This window comes from Lepidochelys kempii, chromosome 9, assembly GCF_965140285.1.
Source record: "Lepidochelys kempii isolate rLepKem1 chromosome 9, rLepKem1.hap1, whole genome shotgun sequence".
In the NCBI taxonomy this organism is placed as follows: Eukaryota; Metazoa; Chordata; order Testudines; family Cheloniidae; genus Lepidochelys; species Lepidochelys kempii.
The window spans coordinates 84,291,545-84,317,821 of NC_136388.1; the positions used below are offsets into that span (position 1 = coordinate 84,291,545).

Genomic DNA, 26,277 nt, shown 5'->3' on the forward strand with positions numbered 1-26,277 from the left:
AACTAGCGATAGTGTTGTCTAATGGACAGAGCACTGGACCAGACCTCGAAAGACAGGTTTCTATTCTCAATTCTACCCTGGTCTGCTGGGTGACTCTGGGCAAATCACTTGTCCTCTCTGTGCCTCAGTTTCTCCCTCTATACAATGGAGACAATGAAACTTACCTCATTTGTAAAGCACTTTGAGATTTACTGATATAAAAGTGATACAAGAGCTAGGTCTTATTGCTGCAAATGGATTCATATGCCGCAACATAAGAATTTCCCTGTACTTAAGTTATAGGGTCATAGATCCTGAAGTATTTCTCCTACTAGTGTGACCAGCTGGTCAAAAAAATTGCAGCAAAAGGATGGCATCAGTGACTGTGGGTATGTTGACACGGCAATAAAAGACCCACAGCACTGCCACGGCTGACTCGGGCTCAGGCTGCAGGGCTAAACACTTCAGCATAGACCTTAGAGCTTGGGCTCTGAAACCCAGTGTGAGGGGAATGGATCTCAGAGCCCAGGCTCCAGCCCAATCCCCTATGTCAGAACGAGGAGTAATGGTCTCAAGTTGCAGTGGGGGAGGTTTAGATTGGATATTAGGAAAAACTTTTTCACTAAGAGGGTGGTGAAACACTGGAATGCGTTACCTAGGGAGGTGGTAGAATCTCCTTCCTTAGAGGTTTTTAAGGTCAGGCTTGACAAAGCCCTGGCTGGGATGATTTAACTGGGAATTGGTCCTGCTTCGAGCAGGGGGTTGGACTAGATGACCTTCAGGGGTCCCTTCCAGCCCTGATATTCTATGATTCTATGATTCTATGTCTGCAATTTTTAGTCTTGCAGTCTGAGGTCATGAACCCGAGTCAGTTGACCCAGACTTGGAGACTCTGTGCCACAGGTTTTTTATTGCAGTGTAGACATATCCTGTAAGTCCCCTGGTATCCATAGACTTGCACCTGTTCACATCAGTGGTGAATCAGGTCCCTGGGATACTTGGTCTACAACAGGAGGTTTATATTTGTGAATGAAAAGGGGTTAGAGCTCATCAGTGAGTTCTCACCTCTCCTCTCAAATAAAGTAAGTGTCCTAACCAATCAACCATCGTGGATTAGCTGTTAAGAGTTGTGAAGTATTACAAATGGTGGGAACATGCATGAATAGACAGCCAAGAATACTGTTCAGAAATTATAAAAGCTTTTGGTGGCAATGGAAAAAAACAAGGTGTATTTGATGCACTAGAAATATCTTCATCCCTACAAGGGATGTGTTTAAATTGTGACATTTATATGTATGGACACAGTTCTACAGTCCTTACTCTCTTTTACTGGAAACAGCATCCAAAGCTGGGGATCAGATTCTGATTTCCCACACCAGTTTTACACCACTGACTGAAACTGAATTCTGCCTCATTTACATGGTGTAAGGGAGAGGAGAATCAGGTCCAATATTTTTACATTTGTCATGGGAAAACTATTATTCACTGATAAAAGGAAAAGCAGGTAATAAAGTGTTAAAAATAAGATGGAAAAAATAAACTAAACCCACTCAGGCAACCAACAGCCCCCTCAGCCTATCAAATCACAGCTTCCCCCAGAGAACCATGTCATCCCCCAGCCAGGAGACATCAGCCTGGAAAATTACCAGGCCACCAAAACCTTGCAAGAGAGACTCACAAAGGAGTCATTCTAACAGTACACATTCCCTGGGGTCAAAGCCCACCCCAATGCCAACAATGAGTAAGCAACACTTATGACCTCCGTGCAGGCCTTAATTCAGCTATAGCAGTTCTAAGGTGTTCACCTCCCCGGTATCTAATCTTCATTGAGCTTAAAATGGCCTGGAGGGCTTTGCATGGGTCTCTTGAACTGGATTCATTGTCACCCTACCAGACTATGGCCTCTTATTAAAACTAATATCCAATATTTAGCACATCCAAACATTAACTAATTAAATCCAACCATCCCTGTAGGGTGAGCATTATCCCCATTTTATAAATGGGGAACACTGAGGCACAGAAAGGTTCAGGGACTTGCCCAAGCATACCATGAGCAATAGATGATAGAGGAAAAAACCCAAGAGTCCTGATTCCTGCTTTTGGAGTTAGTTCCCTGGAAAACACTGGGACCAGCAAACCATGTATGAAGCAGGGTATATGCTTCAGGAAGCTGGGGAGAGAATAGGAGGGCTCACCAGAGACCTAGTGAGGGGTTTCCCACCACAGAGGAGAAGGACCCACAGGAAAAAGAGCACCACACCTTGCAGGAGAAGCCTTCCCAGACTGCTGGAAGCTTGCTAAACACATGTTCACTGCAGTCAGTGTGCTGTCCTTTAAAGGGGAAATATACCTATTAGCATTATACCCAAAGGTGCTGGATTAGGATATTTGTAATGGAATCAGAATCATTGGGGCTTGGCCACCTTCACAGAGTTATCCTAAAGCCAGCAAAAATTGAGCAAAGATAAAATAGGAAATCGTCCCGCCTCTGAGCACTACCCCAAACCATTTACCAGCTCTGAGATGGTCCATAAGGATTCCCTACTTCCAGCTTCAGGCTGTCTGCTGCAGATCAAGACTGAGGTATGTTAGCAGAAGACCACGGGGGATTGCAATTTAAGGGATGCTGCAGTTTAAGATGACTGAGATGCTTTGGCAAAGCTGCATGTGGGGCTCAGGACTGGAATAGTAGGGGGCTGATGTGTACTAACAGAGCTATGTAGTGAATCTTGTCCAGAATCTGCTTATGCTGTATCTGTGTTAACCACGGCTCTTTATTCCTTACTTTCATAAACAGCAAGCTGACCAACAAAGGTCAAAATGAAAACCCAACAGGATACTAAACAAACAATTTTTCACGAGGTTATTTCGGAGCTACCCAGCGAGAGAATGGTTAGCTAGCTCCTACTGGGCTGCATTGTGCAACCCTTACTCACACCACAGACTTCAGTGGGGCTACTTGTAAGCGCAAGTACTCCCCAGTGTGAGTAAGGGTGGCACAGTCTAGCCCACTGAGATCAGGCGCATGGAATCACAAAGCCGTAGGATTATATCACGCAGCCATTTTGGAGATTAGAAACAGCTCAAATGAATATGGTCCAGCACCTCTCCTCTTTATTTCAGGGTGATATTTAAAACCCCCTCCCTTCACACATCCCCAGGAATTGGGGGAGCAGGAGATGTCTGCTTGCATCTGTGACCCTGGCAACTCTTCACAAGCAGAGACAGCTGAGTCACTAATATTTAGAAAAATACCACAATTGACTGTATTCAGCCCTGCAGAGAACGCCTGCTGGGTATTCACAGCTAAACATCAGCAACTCAGCCATTTCTGGCAGCCTTTGTGAAGGACTGTAGATTCAGTTCGATGACCTCCAACAAACCCATTTCCACTGCAAGTATATTAAAAAAAAAAAAACCATTAAATCCCTAATAGATACACTGAAACTGGAGGAGACAACCCCTCCCAGCCGCAGTGGACATCCCAGATCACCCTACAGACCCAGTCATATGACTTGCCTGGATGCTGTGTGCATTGCCTCTGTTATCACCATTGCCTAATGTGATTTAGTACTGTCTGTAATGCATTATTTAAACATGAGAATGTGAAAATGCAGCAGTTGGATATGGAATAGGATGCGAAATACTGCTGAAAAGCTCAAACATGCTGTATGCAGGGTTTTTATTTTTTTTTAAGGACTGCTTTGACAATTTTTTATATCCTTGGACAATTTGTTTCTCCATTAGCCATTAGAGTCTTAATTTAAAAGGCACATCAGGGAATAGCTAGATTCAGTGCTTTGTATTATATATAAATTGATATATAATACACTTGAATAGGAATCTAAATATTTATTTCCTGGATGTCTGCACTGTATAAAGTAATTTATTTACTAAAAGGAACTACAAATCTCATTTCGAGAGTTCTGTTTCTCAATTAAGATATTATGACAATGATATGGACAATATTTGCTGATGCCACCATAATCAAATCAATTAACACCTCATTTACACCTTACAATTGCTTCTTATGCTGTACAGAGATTTCTAACTCAACTTCTAAATGGACCAATTGTTTGGGCACCCTTCTGTCTCTGCAGAGACTTCATTGAAACCAACACATTTGCTTTGATAAATTTGTTTTTAGTGCATGTGGCTTCCTGTTTATCTAACCTAGCAAAACCTGACCAACTACCAACCCTTTAATCTTCCTCACACAACATTACAGGATAGAATAGAAACAGTGCAGCGCTAGTTCACCAAGAAGACTCCCCAGAGAAATGTTTAGCAAACAAAGTTTGTCAAGAATATAGCCCATTGTGTGGGTTACCAAAAGATATTAATTCAATGACAACAAAATGATCTGGATACGAGCTGTGATGAGACTGACTATTATACATAAGATATGTAAGACATACTAACTAGGTGGTTACATAGAGGAAACTTTTTAACACATATAGTGTAAATCGGAATGTGGAACAGAGACACTGCATGGAGTGTAGTCCTGATTCCCCCTCCCCCCCCCCAACATTCCCTGCTGAGCACTGCCACAATTAATCAAGGTTTCTAGGTTTTAGTTAATTGCTGGACCCCAATAAATTGGTTTGTACTGGCTTTGGTCCAGGCCTGATAATTTCACAGCCTTGAGTTTGGAAACTGCTGCACGTTCACACAGGAGCTGGCAAGGAGGGAGCTGGGGTAGAAAGAATAAAAGAAACTCTTGTTGTGCTAGGTTCCGTTAATACTGAAAAAGCCAGTCCACCAGTGACTATGTCCTTTGCTGTTTGTTTTCTCCACATATCTTATAATGTTTTTTATGATGAAAGAAAAACTCCTTTATTTTAAACTCTCTCTGTAGATGTTCTCAAATGGGGTGCCTCGGATACCGAAAGCTCTCTCACACCAGCAAGTCTCTGTGCAAGAGTTACATAAGGTGTTGTCAGCTTTCGCTCAGAGAGACAAGGTTAGCAGCATTAATCATGGTTTTATAAAAGCATATTTAAATTGAGATTCAGGGCCCTACTCAGTCCTCCTTACTAACTCTGTTTTGCTTGAGAAAGATGAACTGGATGGGGCTCTCTCAGCTGCAACGAGACCCCAGTCAGCAACTACTTCTATATCATAGCATAATTCTGTGCACTCTTAAGCTGAAAGGCTAGCCAAGGCAACCTATTAGTCATGGTTTGCACCTGTGGAGGAGAGTAGTTAATTGGCCCCCAGCCAGAGGGCACAAGTTAAATAATAAGTACACTAAAGGTACTCCATGGATGGGAGAAATAGCAAAGGAGACAGCTCTCTCTGGCTGAGAGAAGCCCAGGATTAGAGTACACAGAGACTACAGGAGCAGCTCACTATAGGGTCAGGATCCTAAGGAGGGCAGTCAGGGCCAAGGATCAAAGCAGGGGCAAACCTGAGGCTAGGAGTCGCCAAGGAGTTCATAGTCAGTTTCAAGCCAGAGTCAATACCAAGGGTCAGAGTCCAAGTCACAAGGCAAAGTCCAAAACAAGCCACAAGTTCAAGAACACAAACAGTCACAGCAACTGTAGGAAACCACACTATTACCTGGACACTTCCTAGAATGTCCCTTGGGTTTATATAGGGCAGGGAGCCAATCAGGAGACCTGGGGCTGCTGCCTGTCAAACCCTTGAGGCGGAACTTCCTATGGTCTGTGTCCGCAGTGGGTCATGAGAAGTGGAGCATAGGCTAGTAATGGCTGCTGCTGGGTGGCAGTCTGGGGATTTTAACTACCTAGTAGTTCAACAGGCCTGGGTTCTAGACCCATAGAGCATTACATATGGGGAAATGTAGGCTCCTGCTAGAGAAGCTATAAGATACAGTATGTAAGTAGAGAGGAAAAATAGCCTCAGAGGGGAGGAGAAGTGTTCAGTTTTGTTTGAACTTGTTTACAATACCCCAGAAAGGGTGTGAACTTAGGTGACTTAGCCAGAGGGCTGGGCCACAGAAGATAGAGGCAACATCCTGCACCATGCGAGGGGGCACTCAGAGACCCACCACACTGCTATTCAGATAGGTGGCCAGATCCTCAGCTGGTGAACGTTGCTGTAATTCCATTGAAGTGAATACTGATTTACACTAGCTCAGTATCTAATCCATAATCTCGATTGTAAGGAAGAACTTTTATTGAGTTCACATGAGCTTGCCATTTTCTGCCTTTTTTGGTCAGATGACAGCAGCATGGAAAAGAACCAGTATAAAAAAGCTCATTCCAGAATTTAAATGGACCTTCAAGGAAGGTTTTATGCCACTTTTGACAGTACATTCTGAAAATATAATATAATTATGCAGGCACTGTTAGACATATAGTATTATAGTTTTGTATACATTTTCTGTGTACAAGAGCCATGTACCATGTGAAATCAGTTGATTATAAATATATATATATATATATGGGAATCATATACTGTGACTTGGAAAGGTCCATTTTAACTCCTTCAAACATTCATCACATGATATCCACTGGAGATTCAGACCAGCATTTTCAAGTGGCCTAAGATTTAGGCACCTAACTTCCAATAACTTTCAACAAAAATTAAACAAATAATGAAAAATATTCATGATTAATTATTATTATTAGAGAGAAACACAAGTCAACATCCTGACATTACTGGGAAATGTATCTACAAAAGTAAGTTCAGTGGATGAACAACCAAAGAAGATAAATTGGAGATCAAACATTTCTGTCAGAGAACAAGATGCAGTATGGAGAGTAAGATACATCCTGTCCAGAATTAGACCAGGTATAAATTCAACCATTTGGTTTTCAGAAAAGGGCATGAACTTGAGAGGGGAAAAAGCAAGACATTCTAAAATTGTCCAAGGATCAACCCTCATAATTACAGAATTTCTATGTAAACAGGACACCTAACGCTCTCAGGAACTTTTGGAAATTCTAGCTAAAATTCCTTCCTCATCTTGGTTATATCACTGCAAAAGCTCTCATTAGCATTTTGACTTCTATGGACTGCTAGATGTGATGCTGATGCTCACTTGACTCTAACGCTACCATCTATGCAGCTCTTATTTCACATGAGAAATCCTGACTCATACAAATTGGCCCATTGACAACATATGGGATTATTTTCATGAGAAAGGGTTGTAGGATTAGGCCCATAATTATGTCCAGGATACTACGGTGATGGGCACCTTATAAATGTCGTAAATAGATTAGATTGGAGGGCAGATACAGATGAACACTTTGCAATCAAGGCATATCCAGGATGGCATTCCTCACACTCACTTCTTCTCATCCAATGGCCTGTATATCTCTCATATGCAAGACTGGTCTCAGCTCTGGTTGGCAGAACATCATTTGCAGCGTGGTGACTTTTAAAGGTTTTAGAGTAGCAGCCATGTTAGTCTGTATGGGCAAAAAGAAAAGGAGTAATTGTGGCACCTTAGAGACTAACAAATTTATTTGAGCATAAGATTTCGTGAGCTACAGCTCACCTCATCCTTACATTTCTCCTACACTCTTTTTCTTGTCACAATTTGCTTTACATTTCCATGACTGTTGGAGGGTTTCATGGATCGCTAAGTAAAGGTCAATCCGCAATTTTATTTTTGATTTAGGAATATATTTTATTTGCATTTTAGAGATATTAAAATATTTCCAACCATTCTCACATCGCAGACACTGATGCCTTTTCTTCAAGGCAGGGAAGCTGCTCACCTGAGACTTCAAGTTTTATGTTGTGTTTATTAAAATTACTTTGCACTTTTTGTGTCTCTCATCCAAGAATCTCAAAGCATTTTGCAATTGTTAATTTGCTAAGCCTCACAATAGCCCTGTTAGATAAATATTTTAATTACCAATGATAAAGATAGGGGGTGGAATCCTCGCTCTCTTGATGTTTTACCATTGACGTCCATTGGCCAGGATTTCACACAGGTAACTAAGGCAGAGAATGGTGTATTGACTGATGTGCCCAAAGACACAGTGAGTGAACAGCAAAGCAGAGAATCCAGACTTCTAGTCCTCTTTTGTAATCACAAAATAATGTTCCATCCTCGACCTTTTTTTGTTTAGCATATAGTGCTCATAAAAAATGCTGGACAGACAACCACGCTTGTGTTTCCATTATGAATCCCAGTGTCAGGGGTTGATCATACCCATAAAAATTCACTCAGGGCTAAAAATAGCTTTATAAAATCTGGGGAATATTCTTGTATGTAATAAGTTTTCAAAACACTTAGTACAAGTTATAGGCATGACAAATATTTCTTTAAAAAAAAACACCCATAGGAGTTTACTAATTCAAAAGCTTCCTTTCACACTTGTATAATTTTGCAGATTCCTAGACCTGACCACAGGCTAACCATCCCTCTAAATTTAAGTGACTGAGTTAATATTTGGTATTAAGAAAACTCCAAAAATGTGTATCAGTATATTTGAGTATGCATGCTTCTCTTGTTCTCTTTTTATTACCACAAGAACTGAGACATTAGACATAACCGAGTATTGCTAAGCATCTTAGCTGAAACCACAACACAAGGAAATGGTCTCTCTAATTGTCAGTTTCACAGGGTTTTAGCTATACAAGGTCCCATTATCTTTAATGAGAGTCATGTGGCTAAATCTCTGAGCTTTTTAAAACTTTAAAGCATCCTTGTAACTTTAAGACCCATCCCTGGGGGAGCATGGGGAAATATTCTGTTTCAAGCACAAATCCTTCCTCCCCAAACTCCAGAGCATGTCGCATTCAGCCAGTCAATTCTGCAGGCAGTGTGTAAGGTGGCAAATATCTGACCAGCGCCTTCTCTCCTTTGGGGTGTTCTGTGCCATAGGGGTGCTAAATCCCTATGCATTGGGAAGTACAGGAACTGCAATTGCACCCAACTTCATGGGCACAGAGCAAAGGAAAGTCTTTTTGCTTTGCACTGAATCTGAGTACTGTATTGCAGTCCATAAGGTATGTGATATGTAATGTTCACAGACTCTTTAATACAGGGCCATATCAGATGCAATGCACAATACAGGGCACAATGGGAATTTAACAGAAAATACTAACTTTGGTATAGACTTTCTTGAACCAGTCACTAGAACCGAATAAAGAATTCCATCTCTGCAAAAGAATTCTACAAGACAGTTCCAAAAACCTATTGAAAGCATCTCACTGGCTATTACACTATATAGACATATAGAGTAATACCTATAGAAATCCTATTAGTTTCATGCCTATTAAATTCTATTGGACTTTGCCATAAGGACAGATCGTGGAAAGGGTATTGCAGTCACAGTCAAAAGAAAGCTCAACAATACATTTTTATTTCTACTATAAGTTAATTTCTCTAGAGTTCCTTTTTTTCAATTACAAATTATGGATAGGCCTCTTCAAAAAGTTACCTAACTCCCTCTGAAAGTCAATGGGATCTGGATGTCAAACTCCTTCAGGCACTTTTGAAAATCCCACATACAGACATATTATATGTAAAGTTTCAGAGGAACAGCCGTGTTAGTCTGTATTCGCAAAAAGAAAAGGAGTACTTGTGGCACCTTAGAGACTAACCAATTTATTTGAGCATGAGCTTTCGTGAGCTACAGCTCACTTCATCAGATGTTTACCGTGGAAACTGCAGCAGACTTTATATACACACAGAAATCATGAAACAATACCTCCTCCCACCCCACTGTCCTGCTGGTAATAGCTTATCTAAAGTGAAGGTAAATTAATCCACCATCAAAATGCAACTAGTTCTGTGGCAGAACACAGGTTCAGAATAGATCAGTTTTGGTAACAGAACAGTGTAGATACCAGGCATGGAAAATAATTCCTTATCCAACTCTAGCAATATGGGAATTCAGGAAGATGAGCTAAACAGTATTATACTGAAATCCAGCCAGGACACCATGTCAGTTGCTCCTGCTTTTCCAGAGAAATGCCTGGGGATCTTTAATCACCACCACTGATCAGGAAACCTTTAATATCTCATGTGAAAGATGGCACCTTAGCAACATAGCTCCTCCTGACGCCATGCAGGGAAATGGTTCAGTTTGGACTCAGAGGGAAAACTGACATCAACACCACTTCCCATGGCACCATGATTTTTTTTCACAGAATATAAGGACAGAAAGGAATCATGATAACCGTCTAGCCTGACCTCCTTCATAACACACGCCATGAAACTTCAGTCTGTTATTCCTGCATCAAATCAAAGCCAACAATCTCTGGTTTAACTAGAGCATCTCTTCAGAAAGGAATCCAATCTTGATTTAAAGACTTCAAGTGATGGAGAATCCACCATGTCTCATTAGGCAATTCATTCTTTATTTCACTTGAATGTATCTGGCTTCAATGTCTAGCCAATGGACCTTGTTATGCCTGTGTCTGCTACATTTCCTGGAGGTCTCTAGGTCTGTTCCTGCTTAGCTTGTCAGATTAAGGCCACATCATCTGAAATGGGAAGGCAGAAGGATTTGCAAGTGGCCACACATCTGACTGGCTCCCCACTTGCCAAAAGTATAAGAACATAAGAATGGCCCTACTGTGCCAGACCAAGGGTCCATCTAGTCCAGTATCCTGTCTTCTGACAGTGGCCAGTGCCAGGTGCCCCAGAGGGAATGAACAAAACAGGTAATCATCAAGTGATCCATCCCCTGTCGCTCATTCCCAGCTTCTGGCAAACAGAGGCTAGGGTATCCCCTGGGAAGGCTCTGTCCAATACTCACTGAAGTCAGTGGAAGATTTTAGTTAACTAGACTTTGGATCAAGTGCTGAGTTCAGAGGTCATAGGTGGTTGGCTCAGAAGCCAGGGCCTGAGTGCATACAGGGGAGTTCACCCACTACATTAAACCTGTCTTGTAGACCAGAGCCACGCTACCAGACCAGGCAAAATGTTCCAAGGCGCAAACTCCTTAGGTGTTGCACAGCTTTATCTCAGAACTTTAGGCTCCAATCTTGCAATGATTTATGCACATGCTTAAGTTTATCCAATATGAGTAGTTCTGTTGATAAGTCTTTGCAGGATCAGGGCCCAAATTAGTAGGATTCCCTGCCCACCCATGAATTTTAGGATCATGTTCCTGATAGAATCCTGGCATTTGTTTTTCTCTGCAAGCACATTTCTTCCTCTGCCTGTAACTCACCCATTCCAAGAGAAGTGCTGGCAGTCATTCTGCAGCAGTGGCTTCCACCTTCATTACTGAGATCTCCTCATAATCAGTGAAGTTTTCTTCCTTTAGCAATATGTGTGTGAGGTCAATACATTTTACACCCAAAATCTAGACTGAGGTGTAACTGGGGGGGATTGTGTTTGCATACACTAAAATCTTTTCATAATGTTTAGCTTCAGAGCATGGGGGGTTTATGCTAAGAGTTGTAAAATCATATTAGTACACAACCCCAGTTACTTACTGAGCTGGAAAACAGCCATGAGGTATCTAATCCATCTCCCTGCTAATGCAAGATTGTTCCATAAACTGTATGTCTAGTGTTTTATCTGGTCTAGTATTACAATAGATGGAATAAAAGTTGCACTCGGTTTTCAATTTTATGGGATTTACTGAAGTCCAGGGAGACTTGTGACCTCTCAGCAGTATTAGACTCCCAAATACCCTTATACAAAACTAAGGGGAAATAGGCTGTAATTTGTTTCCCTACATGATGTCTTTTCATACCTCACCCTTTCTCTCAGATCATTTGTCAAGGGTTTGCTGATCTCTTCTTATTAGTTAAAGGGGCTACAACAAGAAGAACAAGAATGTTTGACCAAGCATGTAATGTCATGAGTCATGGGTTTAATTTAGTTCCAACAGATTTTCAGTATGACCTTGAAACCTTCTAACACAATAAACCAGACCAGGCCATGAGTATCAGAAAAGGGTGCCTGACAAATCCTAACAAACAATAACTTAATCAGTCCAGCAACGATCTGCGCTCTGTGTGTGTGGAAAGCCTGTTACAGAGCCAGCTTGGTTTATATTTCTACCTCTAAGAAAACTGAGCAGAACTGAAAGCTTTGCCTTGTGGGGAAGCCCTATACAATTTGTTAGAAAATGGGAACCTTGCTATGGTTTTTAATTTTTAAACCATCCTTTAGAATGTATTAGTGAAGTCTAGTGCTGTGATAGAATTCTATATGATTACAACCCCCCCCCATCCCCACCCCCAGACAGGATCTCATTCTCTAGTAAATCTAAGTGTATAGAGTAATTTCTACAGACATTTAATAGGTTTCTATTAAACTATGACCATTGCCAGTTGCTGTCTAAAGATAGGCAGAATTTGTTTTTCCTTTTCTGGAAATGAAGTACCCGGCATTTAAAGCTGAACCATCCTGTCCTGTGGCTCACCGTCCCCTGCAAGCTTGTGAATGGGCGGGGGGACACTAGTCCCAGGATCTGGGCAAGCGGCCCCTTTAAGCTCAGGGTGAAGTGTACTTGAGTAGAGAGGATCTTTTGAAGCTTCCCTGCACAGAGGGAGGGAGGGGAGAGGCTCTAAGATCCCTGCCATGGAAAGAGCTCGTTTTCCTACCGCACTGACTTTCCTGCCTCCCTTAGACGGCCCCGCCCCCACCCCCCAAATCAAACAAACTCCACCCCAAACTTTTGTCAATCACCACTTGTATGCCAGGCAGAAGCGAGGGGGGTGCAGAGAAAGGAGAGGGTGGGAGGGGGAAGGCGGATCCCCGGGGCTCTGGCTACATTCCTGCTCCCGGCTCTGCGGGGGTGCAGGGAGGGATTCATTTAAGAGCATCCTCCGAGGCGCTGGGTCCAGCTCTCGCTCACCGGGCTCCCGGCTTTCGGCCCTTCACAGAGCAGCTGCAAGAGGAAGGAAAGTAGGTGGCAGAGGCCCCTCCTCTCTCTCCCCCCCCCCCCCCCCAGCAGGGCAACATCAGACCCTGGGCAGCTCTTCCCCGGGACTCTCCATCAGCTCTTGGCTTGTCCCCCCCACCCCGGCTCATTTGGGGGGCGGGGGTTTATAGGACCCAGAACTCCCCATCGCCGCGGCTCCTGGAGCGAAGGGGGGCCCGATGGCACCGGGGCTGTTACTGAGTCACGGGGGGTGAGATCCCTGCCTCTCCCTCCCCTCCAGCCCAGCCAAAGCCCCTCGCCTATTTCCAGGGGGAGCCACTTGAGTCTCCAGCGGCTGCTGCGGAAACTGACCAGCCCTCCGGCTTCTGCCTTCTTAGCAGGTTTGTTCCCGTCTCTCCCCTCCGCCCGTAGCCAGGCAGGGACCGGGGTGGGGGGGGTGTTCAGGCGGCCGCAGGAGAAAGGCTGGACTGAGAGAGAGCAGGGCGCTGTGGCATGGACCGACACACCTACCGGGGCCCGCTGGTCCTCTCCGAACCCGAGCCCCGTTTGGGATCCCCCCACCTGGCTCCTCGCTGCTGATGCTCGGACTGGCTCGCTTGCCGCTTGGCCGGGGGCTGCCGCTCCGGTCTCCCGGAGGTGACATACCCTTCGCTTGCCCCCTTTTCCGCCCGCCACAGGGGGGCTGGCTTCCCTGTGTCCCTGAGCAGGGCTGGATGGGGCTCGCCGGCTAGGGAACTCGGCAAGCCGCTCCCCTCTGCCCCAGGTGACCCCGCTCAAGTTAGTCTTTGAACTCAACTTTCGTCCCGCTTATGGGTGGGGGGCTGAGAACTCTGCAAAGGCTACACAGTCCTCTGTGTCCTATAGGAGTAACACGGGCTTTAACCATTAAAAGCCAGTGCTCTGGCCAGGGCTGCATCAAACTAGCTTTTATTACAATTGGCTGCCCTTGTAAGAAAACAAGCCTAATGCAGAGCCTAGGAAATCTTTCCCCCCTACTGCACTTTGTCGATGAGAAAACAACAATGTATGTTCTCAGTGGTACATTTTTATGTTACAAAAGGACAGCAAGCCACTCCATCCGTGACTGACATTTCTTAAACTAATGTGTTGCATTTCTTGCCATTTACATCTTGTGCTCACTAACCAGATTAAACTTCTAGGAGAAAGTTTATCTGAATATATTTGGTGGCTAGTTGCATGTAATAACATTGATCATGTCACTGACCTTTAAAAATGTATTCAAATTTTCTTTGAACATTTCTGCTTCCTTTTAATAATATAAAGTGTGGACCCATGCTCTGTCATTTTTAGCTATTAAATGGGATTTATTGGAAATCAAAAGACATGAAAATAGGGCTTTGTTTTCTGCCTTGTTTCAGTCCTGGGTAATGCTAATTAACAATGGGGTTCTCACTGATGACTACCAATAATGGATAATAAAAAGGTTAATTTTAATAGCAATTAATTAGCTCAGCATATTTTCAACTGAGGATATTGCTCAAAAATAGAGGGAATGTGTTTATTGCTAAAAGTACCTGTGCTTGGGTTTATTGTAACAATGAGTTTGACATTAAAGAGATTAAAAATCCATTTAATTTCCATTGTTAATTCCTCTATTTCATTGTACTATTTAACATTCCTTTAAGCCAGATGGGGTTTAAAGAAATGACTTTTTGAAATGAAAGCATTTCTGAGTTCTTTCCAGTCTAGCTAACAATCAAAGTGCTCCCAAGACTCCAAGAGGAGTAATGGTGCTCCATTTACAAAGATTTTTTGCTCAAACAACCAGACAGCAGCCAAAAAAAGTCGGAGTATTTAAAATGCCCACGTTTTGCCAGTTCTAGTGATCTAAGGCATGCTACTGTTGCTCTGAATACCGGCATGTTATACTGAGACTAAACTGCAATTTTTTTCATTTTAAACAAGTTTTTTTAAAAGTATTTGTCTTAGAAAATGTCCTGTGAGATCTGAACACATTGAGGGGAAAAATGATAATGAACTTTTGTTCCTCAAATGAAATTTTATTTCTTGTTCCCAAGAAGAAATTTAAATTCTATTTTGCTATTGTGTAAAGAGCACCCTTTAAAAGTTACATTATGCTTTTGAATGTTCTCAGATGCATTTTAAATTATTTAGAATGAGGTTATACACTACCAGCCAGAGGTCAATGATGAGTAGACAGAGTGGTTGTATGGTTTTGAATGGGGAGGGTAGATAGTCATGCTTCTGGTGTTGTTTTGGGGACTGGGAGTGGAAGAAATAGCATAAGAGAGAAAAACCATACATAATAGATCAAATCATCCATATTATCAGCCCCTTGTTATAGAATCCCAAGTCAGAAAGAATAGATGTTTAAAAAGTGTTATTGATCAGTACATGACTTAAAATGATTACTTTGTAGCTTGTATAAGCATTTTGTTTAGTTTCTTTAAGGAGAATTTGAAAAACAGTATTTTAAGGTGAACTTGGGTTGTTTTTTCTCAGTGCTTCTCCATTCCTCTAAATTGTCCTTAATTTTTTAATTTACATGTACAGTAAATATTTCTGCTTTGAAAATGCATCACTGAAACCTTGTGAAATTTGGGTCCAGCATTCAATTTTTGACAAGTCATCTTCAGATGACTTATCTAAAAAGGTCAAATGACTTGAACATATTTTTAAAAGTTTATATAATTGTTTAAATCGCCAACAGTGAATTACTTTTCAAACTTTCATAAGGAAAACCAATACTGAGACTGTTTAAAGAAACCCACATGAATAACACTGTAAATTATTCCCAACTGTCCTTTTAATGGGACAATAATTTTCTTTATTGTGGTTCACAAGTTTATTAGTTTATTGTTCCAGATTGGATTTTTTTTTTAAAAAAAGGACCCATGTTAATTACAATTTGATCAGTTTCCTCTTTTCACTCTAAGGAGACTGACCATCTTGAAAAAGTCAGATAAAAGGCAAATAGAATTTGCGTTCTGGCACCATGAGTGCAGGTTTCAGGGCCAGGCATACTTGATGACTATGCTCCATGCTAACAGGGTGTTGATATTAAAGAGCTGCCTGAATAAAGACTGGCATGTCATTTGCATATTGTACCTTCAGCATAAAACTGCAGAATGCAGGGGTTATTAAAACAGGTTTCAAGGAAACGGTAAGAGTTAACTCCTGAACAATCAATTTTATGGAGTCCCAAAATAAGAGGAGATGGGGGATGAATTAATTTGGGGTGAAATCCTGAACCTATTGAAATAAATGGGAATGCACATTAAAGGGTTAACATATATTCAAGGTTCAGATTACTCTTACCATGGCAAAGCTAAGGCATTACAACCAACATTCATACTTCCTTCTTTACATACAAAAGATCTGATTCTGTCCATGGAAAAGATTCTAAACAAACTATTTCTCTTGTGAAAGAGGGTTTTAAGTATTTAGACTGCTTACACTTTGCAAGTTCTTTGCTTTGCAATCAGAGAAGGACTTCATAAGATGTAATACCCACTTTTCACCTTTTATGAAAGGGAATGTGGTCCATTTTCCACAAATGAAGCAATTTAATCTCAAGCCTAAAATGTTTCCACCAAACAAAGATCTATATAGACTTTTTTTTGCTGTTGTTTTGTTTTGTCTTGTCTTGTTTTCTGGCAGCTGTCGATTTTTATATGTTGGTTGAAATCATATTGGAGACCTTCATCTTAAGTAGTCCCAGAGGATTTCAGTCTTAAGTCTTTTCACATTTTCTTCCCAGCAGCTCAACATTCTGCCCTTTGAAGGATTTTTCTTTCCTTTTTGCTGGCAAAGATGAGGAAAAAATGGAGATTGGAGGACTTTCGATTTATCTTTTCCTGTGTGCTCTGGCTCCTTTTCATAGATGGAGGTAAATCGGAACAAGTAAAACGTAAGTAAACTTCAAAAGAATAATGCATCTATCATATTAAACTAAATGTGGGTTTTCCTGTTGTCTATCAATTGTGTGTGTCAAATAAAATTTTTATATGTAATAGAACTTTAACAACAGTTTTGCATTAAAATGAGCCTAACACAGAAAATATGTGTCTGCTTGTTTTCATTTAGTAAAATCAAATCAAAATAAATTGTGGTCTATTTCCCTAAAACTGTACAGTTTTCATCACATCATAAAGAACATAACACATCAAGCTGCCAGATCTGTTTTACTTCAAATGTCCTGCATACAGAGTGTGCTTAATTGCATTTTAGTGACCTCTATAAACATCTAACAGATTATCTGGATTTTGTCCCATCCATAAGTCTATTGTGCTGAGGTTTTCAGCCAGTGTAAACCTCCTCCAAGGCAGACCTGTTGTGTTCCAAAAAACGAATTAACTGGGTTAGAGATGAAATAGTCTTTGAGAAAATTAAGGATCCAGGCACTGTCAAAAACTTGGTGCGATATATAGAAAGGAACATAAACAAGACAAAGGAAATATTTCTAGAAACCAAATGATCCATGGGAGATGTTAATACATTTCAGAAAGAGTGAGTGACAGCAGAAGGAGTAACTAACAGCACACTCCAGTATCTATAGGAAGACTATGGTCTTGCTAGGAGACACCTAGTGCCTTTCTCTACCTGCATGTGCAGCTCTTTCGGCCTGTGTCTGAGCTCAGTGCTTGCACTTCAAGGAGTCGTCACAGACAGAGTGTCAAATCTTTCCAACCCAGCTTCTTGTCCTAAGCAAGGGGATGCAGCAAAAAATCAGCTGAATTGGTCCAAAGAAGGCAGTCTCTGCTCTCCTGAGCTTATTCACAAGAAAGACCTGTGCAAATTAGCCTTGCCCAGAGCAGAGGCAGCACAGGAAAATTCAGCAACTTCCAGTTGCAACTTCAGCTCATTACTTTTTCAGACACTAAGCGTCATTCACCATGCAGCTGTCTGAAGTGAAAGCAGATCACTTTACACATGCTACCAGTAATCCCTGCATCTTGCTACCTGCTTTTAGCAGACTGAATGCTAAGGGACATTCCACTCTCATTCTAACATTTGGGAGACAAGTATTTGTGTGTTGTTAGGAGATGTGTTTTTAAGAAGGGTGATAATTTATCATGAAGCTTGACATTAACGTTTACCAAAGCAGCATCACATAAGTAGATAGCTAAATTGTACCAGTTGTGTTTGCTGTTAGTTGCAAGTGGAAAACTATACTTGTGAAATTAGAGGCCTTTGCTGAGAAATAGGCCTCTAAAGATATCCTGCACACTGCTGCATAGATAAGATCAAGACACTGTATCAAATAACATGACATGCTCCTGTTTGATCTGGTTCTTAAACTATGGAAATATAGAACATGCACATTTCCTCATTCTGTCCTTCAACACTTCTGCTGTCCTGAGCAGAGACTGCTGCCATGCCTTTGAGATGGGAACATTTTATTTACTATGAAATAGGCTGAGGGACTAAGCGCTTTCATTTGTGACTTACAAAGGATTTGAACCCAAGTCTCTAGGATATGAAAGGCTGGTGAATCAACCCAGTCTGAAAGCTACCACATCAGAAACCTGGTGGGTTTCTTGGCTAGCAACTGGTATCCAATATGAAGGCATTCATTTTTAAATTGGGATCTCAAAGAAAAGGAAAAAGTAGAATTCTTTACGAACTTCTTTGCACCTTAAACAAACACAGCTACCTGAGGTTTACATAGAGTCCTAATTGAGATACCACAGCTACCACTGCTTTCCTGCACTGAAAGGGAATATTAATTCATCGCTCTTTCTATTCCATATTATTTTAACAGATTCAGAGACATACTGTGTGTTTCAAGATAAGAAGTACCGTGTAGGAGAAAGATGGCATCCCTACCTAGAACCCTATGGACTCGTTTACTGTGTTAACTGTCTTTGCTCAGAGGTAGGTCAATTCAGGTTTAGCTCTTGTGACTCCTAGCATGTTCTTAACTGAGTACAAGTCCTTACATTGTATTTACACGGCAGTGGGGTCCAATCCTGCTCTCCTATAGTGTCCAGCTCCCATTGGCTTCCACAGCAACTGCAGAGTGAAAAGGTATTCCACAGCTGGGATCCCCTGCCTCAACAGAGAAGGGCAATATTGGCAAAAATACATAGATCATGCATGCCTTTTACAGTGATGGAACAGGCAAGAGACTCCTTAACTAGGCATCAGCCTTACATATTCTTTGCATAAAATCTTGACTAATATGAATCCTGCATCCACATATGGTCCTCACCGTTTTGGATGGAAGATTAGACTGAACCCAAGATTGTGCTGAGATCTAAATGCAACACCAACCTCTCCAGTAAGGCATTCCCACAGTAAGGAAATCTCCCTCAGAGCACTGGGGGAATTAGGCTGGGATGCCACAACTTATAAAAATCTAGGAAAAGGCAGGGAGAACGAAGGAGGAGAAAAGAAGGGGTTGGGGAGTTGGGAGAATTGGCTTTGACATGAAAGGATGAGCCCTTCTGGGCATGATTAGGCTCCCTTCAATTGGTGATTGATGTTTAGATACCACAGTGATAGACACTTAGCAACATGACAGTTAGCTGGGGTGGGGGAGAGGAGTATATCAGAGGGCAGAATTTGTCCCTTAAAGTGCTTTATAGTCATTTTAAACACAAAACCCACTATGGTTCAGGGATTTGAATCACTACCACGTGACACACCAGATGTTGTGTTTGGTCTGCTATCTTTAGTGCTCAATAAATTCTTTTTGACCATTTATCCCCCTGCAAGTATAAAACACTGGACCCTGTGCAGCACTTATCCTAAAGAATCTGCTACTTCACTTTCATGCACACATACAAACAGTAGCACACAAGCTTGGCAGTGGTGTATATCTTCTCCTTCTGCTGCTCAGAAACGTATCGAAAAGGGGGGAAAGTATCTTTTTTAAAGTTATAGGGTTTCAGGGCATGATCAGGTCCCCTTCAGTTGGTGATTGATGTTTAGATACCACAGTGATAGACCCCTTGGCAACATGACAGATAGCTTGGGGGGGCATATCGGAGGGCAGAATTTCTCCCTGAGTGCTCTAAAAGGACTATACAGAAAACCCACCACGGTTCAGGGATTTGAATCACTAACACATGTAACACTCCAGAGTTTTAAAGTTATGAGGATTTTCCATTCACTTTTGCTAACCCTCCATGAATGTTTAAAAATCCTTCTGAATCAATGAATGGTAAAATGCTCATTAAACTGCTTAAAGGGTGGTGCCTTCCCGATTGTGGGGATTGGGGGAAATTAATTTGAGACTTTAGGTGTCTGAAGACAAATCATCAATCAGTGATTTTTAGAAAGAAGTTAGACGAGCTGGAGGAAAAGGAAATCATGTGGAATGCAAACAGCGTATGAGCCTCATAGATATTAACATTAAAGGAGAACTGCCATGTTCCATGCAAACCCATTCATCATAAGATTCATGTGGGGAAAATCCTGTTTCCACAAACACACATGGATTGAATGACAACAGAACTGGTGCAAAGGGATATGGGAGGGTGGAAGTAGGATAGAAGACCATGTCCACCCTATGAAGGAGGCTACGCATGATCTTTCATGAGGTGGTTACAACATTCCTGACATGGCCACATAGAGGGTAGGTGCACCACCAAGCAGAGCCCAGAAGTGGCTCCCTGCATCTCAGTGGATCCAGGACTACATGGATCCACCAGCCAATTCCCTCCTCCCCCTCTTTGCAGTGGTGCAAAAGTAGCTGTGGAGTAGAAGCACAGCCACTCTGCAGCCTGGATGGGAGGATTTCCTGTGGACATCCCCAGTGCTCATCCATTTACTCCAGCTTCATGCTTGGACAAAGATTTAGCTCAAAGAAATGCCACCTGAATGTTGACCTATAGTGAGAAGGCTCTTATTTTAAGGGGGAAAATACAGCAGTAAATTAGTAGTAATTGGTATTTCATGTTTTACAGTGATTGCATGTTCCTGTTTAAAAGCAAAAGCTTACGGGTTCAAAGTAAAGCAGAGTACCTAAAGAGAAGTCATTATCTCCCACAAGGCAGGGTCAGGTCGAGTTAGAATTGCACACAGACTGTTAGGTTCAGTTAAGCGAAGTGTTTATAAACAGCCAGATCATTATTCTACTCTGAAAAGTGACTCTATAAACAGGGCACCTTCTTACTCAATAGAGCTGCTTCCTGTGTGTTTTCAGAGTCAAATCTGCAGCCGTCAGTGTCTAAAAAGTTTACTACTTTTTAAGCAGTGCAGACACAGCTAAGAAAGAGGGAGCTGAATTCTATTATTCCTTGTTTATCATAATCAGAATTGCTTACTACGTTCTAATCAGTTACAACAGTGTAAACCCGCTGAAGGCAATGGTGTCGCTGAGGATAGCACTTGGCCTGCAGAACATATTATGTTAATGATGCACAAGAAGGAAAGACTCTAGCTTGGTTTTCAGAGCTCAGGTTGAGTTTGAATGGCTGGTAATTCAAAAAAACCCACCATTTTGGGTCAATTTTTTGTTGATGTAAATAGGCAAAAATCTCCATTGAAGCCAATGGAGGTAGGCTCATTTACATCAGCAGAGAATTTAACATTTATACTGCAGCAATGCCTCTGAACCAATCGGTGTGGGGTCCCATCACGCAAGGCACTGTGCAGACCTATAGTAAATGACAGTTGCTGTGCCCCAAAGAATTTACAACAAAAAGACTGGCCTGTGTTTTGCAACCCCAGCACATCCAATCTGGAATCATTGAGACACAAAGTTTTAGAGTCATTTTTCAGAGTGGAATTGCACTTTATGATGATGACAAGGAATGTTTCTGTATAGTGATGGGACCATATCAAGGCATGCTAATGTATGTGTTGGAGCCCAAACGAATGGAAACTGATTGGCTGCACCAGTCTCATAGTATTCTGATGGCCCATGTGAAGTTGAAATGGATTTATTTCACGCTACTCCAGAAACTACAATCATTCACAAACATAGCACAGCATCAATGTTCATGTTGAAGAGTCTTTCTTATTTACAAACATTAACAGCTTTCATAAGGGTATGAATTAAAGATGGGAAGTGGAAATCTGAAATAGATAGTGTTTTCTTGAGTAACATGGATAGTCTTTTCTGGTGTAACATAGATGGTTTAGAGACATCGGAGACTGAATATTCCCTGTGCTTTAATTATAAATCAAACCTAGATATGGTCAAACAGAATATTACATTAATTATGAATAATTAACCCTATTCCCAAATCCTGCTCATATTTCTTAGAAAAATAACTATTTACCAACTGGTTTTCTTTGCCTATTGGGGAATCAATACAATGAGAACAGAGGACTCTCTGCAGGTTTAGTGGAAGAATTAAAAATTACAGACTCTATGATCTCTTTTGCTCTCAAATGAATCCTCAACAGGAGGTGCCTCAGAGACCTGTCATTCGTTATATATCCCTTAGCCTTGGAAAAGCAGTTTCTAATTACAATTTGGCTCAAAAGACACTTGAATACACAAGTGAAAATTGTTGAGATCCCATTTCTAGATGCTCCCTTTGATTTGAAAGCATTTATGCTATTTTGTGGATTTATTCCACATTCTAATTTCAGTTACTACAGTGTAAATCTGGAATCAGTGGAGCGACCCCAGGCTTACACTGGTGTAACTGAGATCAGAATCTGGCCCATAACAGTCTTCACCATAATACCTAAATGCAGAATAGAGGGCACAATACCCAATCCATGCATTTAATTGTTGCATTCCTTCCCCAGAATGGGAACGTATTATGCAGCAGAATAAGATGTCCAAGCCTACACTGCCCTACTCCAGTGCACATGCCACAACTGTGCTGCCCACGGTGTCCAGGTAATGAACGTTTGCAGAACCATAATTTGCTCTTGAACGTACTCCATTATTCTAGGCTATAGGAAGCAGGGTATTGCCCTGACTAGGAAACTGATGAAAAGCTTTCATGCAGAAAACCCCAGTATACACTCCTTTTATAATAGGAGGGAGGCTTGTTCTATGTTATAATAAGCCCTAGTATTTCCTACAGTGGTTTCTTCTGGGATTTCGTTGTAATGCTTAGCATGACAGTGGTGTCAAGATATATTTTTTAAAATGGTCACTTACAGATTGTACAGCATTACTAAGTAGTTGTTCCAAAACGCTATGACCAAGGTGCAATTGTATAACATCACTGCACAATTGGAGTCCTACATCTCATATCCTAGTATAGCTTGTAATTAAGGACTGCTATAAATCACAGAAGCAGAGCTGTTGACATTTGTGACGATATAAATCTGATTAGTTACTGTATAGTAAATTCTTGCAGACTGTACATTTATTAGACGTTCATTGTTAAGAGCCACTGTATGAAGGAGGTTACGCAGAACCTTTCATGCGGCTGTTACAACATTCCCGACATGGCCTAAAGGCTGGTAGGTTTGACTGGATTTTTCCCCTAAGCTTGTCTCTTAATGGTACCCCTCGTTTCCAGCTATAAAAGGCTATTTATGCAGCACTGTAGAAAGGGTGTTTATTTGGCTCTCTCCAGAGAGAGTTTTGTTGTCTGAGGAAAGAACCGTTCCACTACTGAAACATGTGAGCAGAGGGTGGTATGTGAGAGGAGGGCTGTGAACTTGGGCGTCAGTCTGCTACGCATTAGGGCTAGGAGAATATTTGAAGTGCCTGCAACAATGCAAGCATAACACACTGAGCAGTGTGTTATGTTCACCCTCTGTGCCCAACATGGGCGGTGGGTATCAAAGGCCAGGGGAGGCTAAGCTTCGCCTATCCCAGGCCTGTGGCCATGCTCATGCTCTGTCCCAAGGCCCTGCCCTCGCTCCTCCTCTCCCCCGAAGCTGGTGGGGGCTCAGCTCAGCTTGGGTCTCGGGCCGGTGGCGGCTCAGGCTGGTGGCCCATGGCAGCTGGGGTGGGGTCAGGCCAGGAGCCCGGGAGCTCTAGCCAACCAGCACAGCTGGGCTGGGCCTGCTGGGGCTCCTCCAGCCGCAGGGAGGCAGGTTTAGGGCTCCTCCGGCCACGGGGACTTGGGGCTCTAGCAGATGGGGGTGTGTGCTTGGGCAGAAGGGGTGGGGTCGGGGGGCTAGCCTCCCCAAAAGGGGGGTTCACCCGCCACACATGGTGCCCAGAGGATACGAGTCTGTTACAGCTCTCAGCTAGGGAGCATGGCTCCAACAGCAGCTCATGGTTTTAGCTCTGGAGGTCCCTGGCTCAATCCTTTGTGTCAGTCAAGATTGCAGCTGTCACACAAACTCAGCTGATTAATTTGGCTAAATCTATCTCCTAATCTCTCCTGCTCAGCAATGCAGGGCTGCTCTCTCCAGGAAGTTTTCCAATGCTCTGTCCTGGCTACATTTGTATCCCAAGCAACAAGGCTTTCACCACTCAATTTGTGAGATTACATTCCGCCGTGTAATAGATTTTGGGTCCTCACAAATGAGGCCATGCAACAGGCCTTACCTGAATACCCGCAAGCAGAAAGTTGAAGTCCTGACATAGAACTTCCCGGTGCACAAGGGTGGAATAATGACAGCAGGGCTGCAGGCACTCAGGAGTAAGTCAGGAAACTAACAGCAGCCACCTGGTAGTCAGAGGGGGAGGAGCCTCTAGGGAGGCAGGACTCCATGATCAGTTGCTAGGGTGAAGCACACACAGATTTTTTTGATTGCTTTCCTGCAATGACACGTGCATCCTAAACCTCAAGGATCCAGCCTTGGGGAGAAAAACCTTGCATGGAGACAGCACTCTTATTGTTAGCTGCTGCTGCAGGTTGTAGTTCGGTTGTTTCCTACGATGATAGGAAACTCCAGTGATTACTCTATGGTCCAAATAAATCTTGTTGCTTGGAAGTGCCAGAGCTTTTGCCATTGGCCATTCATTTGAATTACCATCTTAAATGTCTGTAAGATTCAATCATGCGTTTCTCATCAGAGCTTCCCAAACTGCAGTTTGGAAATGGGTCGTACTTGAGTCATGTCACTTCAGACTCTTCCTCCCGCTACTCCACAAGCACTGTATAGTGCCATCCCCCAAATACATGCCTCCTTATGTAATGAGCAGAGGTAATGCCAGGAGGCGAGAACTTTAATTGGAAACTGGTACTTCATAGCTACCCCGGGAGAGAGGCTGTTGAGGGGGATCCCTCTGAGGGAAGTTGGCAATGCTATCCTTTTGGAATTAAGATCTCCCCCAGCCACAGCACTATGGTTTCTGCTGGCACCAAAAGGTGCAGTTTCCACCCCACACTCTCCCCTTGCCAAGATGAATTTTTTTACCAATTGTCAAATGCACATACATATGATGTATCTTCTAATTTTCTTCAGTGTCTCCCAGCTGCTGCCATAGGTTCATGGCAAGCCTTTCCATAATCTTTTCATGTTTGTCGTCCTTTGAAGCTTAGTCTTCATTTTGCTGGTAAATCCAGGGTCTGTGTCTTTCATACACAGAGATTTTTCTCCCTTTACAGCTCTGTGAACCATGTGCTTTATTACCTGAGTTAGATTATGCTGATACTACAAGGGTCTTCCAGAAAGCTGAGATCACTTTTCAGCTGGTGCCACACAATGGAAATTTCTGTGGTCTGTGCATGTTCATGAGCCCAGGTACTGAAGGACAGATGTCCGCATCTAAAAAGACATCAAAACAACTAGTACCCTAAACTGGCAAACTAAAATGACTGAAGAATTAGCTTACAATGGGCCATGGAATATGAACTCCTTACATGCACCTAAAGCTTGTCCATCCAGATCAGGACGGAGGTACTTTTGCAGGATGGGATAGGGGACCCTTGCACTGCAACTGTTTGATCAGGATGAGTTCCATTAATAATTAGAGAATTTTAGTCTGCAGGCCTGTCTGAATGGTACCATTCATGGAAACACAGTGCCCTGATTAGTTTTTGAGGCATGTAGATGAATCCCACAGTCATGACATTACTATGGACAACATTTATAAATGTAACTAAATTTAAAATATAAACTATACATTTTCTACATTGAGCAATGTGCCTGAGTCATTCCAATATGGAGCATTCAAAGTAAGGTTTAAGATGATAAAGTGAATATTTGAATACGAGGTGTCGCAAATTTACAATAGGAGTAAAAATGTACACTTCACTGTTTAGAAAGGGTTTCCGTATTCCACTTGCTGCTTTGATCTTCAGATATGTTTTGCTGGGTATTCCAACATTTTGGCATCAGCCCATCTGGCTCCATCATTTTTTAAGCTTACTGCCCAGATACACACACGGGCTTCCAGGAACTTTCATGATTAGTAACACATTTATGTTCAGACTCCTGTGGTGTTATGATTTTTCAGCATGTATCGAATTCAATCTGTTTCTTTTCTCATTTAATTTTTTATTCAGCTATTGAAATAGCTGTAACAGAAAATGCAAGGCAGTGGTATACAAATAATCTAACACAAGAAGAGGTTTCTTGCAAGTCATATGTAGTCATATTAGAATGTCAGAGATTCAATCCTGCAAACTGCTGAGAGCTCTCACCTCTCATTGACTTGCATATTATGTATAAATATAGGGACACGTGTATATTACAATGCATGTTGCATTGGATTAGAACA

At 42.1% G+C, this 26,277-nt stretch overlaps 1 protein-coding gene across 6 annotated transcripts in view; it reads left to right on the plus strand.

Moving 5' to 3' along the window:
• Positions 1 to 12,624: 12,624 nt before the first annotated feature.
• CHRDL1 (chordin like 1) overlaps positions 12,625 to 26,277 on the plus strand; it is a 64,510-nt gene continuing 50,857 nt past the window's right edge. For 3 of the 6 annotated variants that reach the window (XM_073361193.2, XM_078854248.1, XM_078854249.1), the window contains exons 1-4: positions 12,798 to 13,132; positions 16,495 to 16,644; positions 18,499 to 18,611; positions 22,446 to 22,539. In XM_073361193.2, coding sequence (XP_073217294.1) covers positions 16,548 to 16,644; positions 18,499 to 18,611; positions 22,446 to 22,539 — 304 coding nt within the window. In that variant the 5' untranslated portion in view covers positions 12,798 to 13,132; positions 16,495 to 16,547. Of the gene's footprint in view, positions 12,776 to 12,797; positions 13,133 to 16,494; positions 16,645 to 18,498; positions 18,612 to 22,445; positions 22,540 to 26,277 lie in introns of those variants that run through there. The other 3 variants (XM_073361196.1, XM_073361194.1, XM_073361197.1) reach the window with 3 other exon arrangements.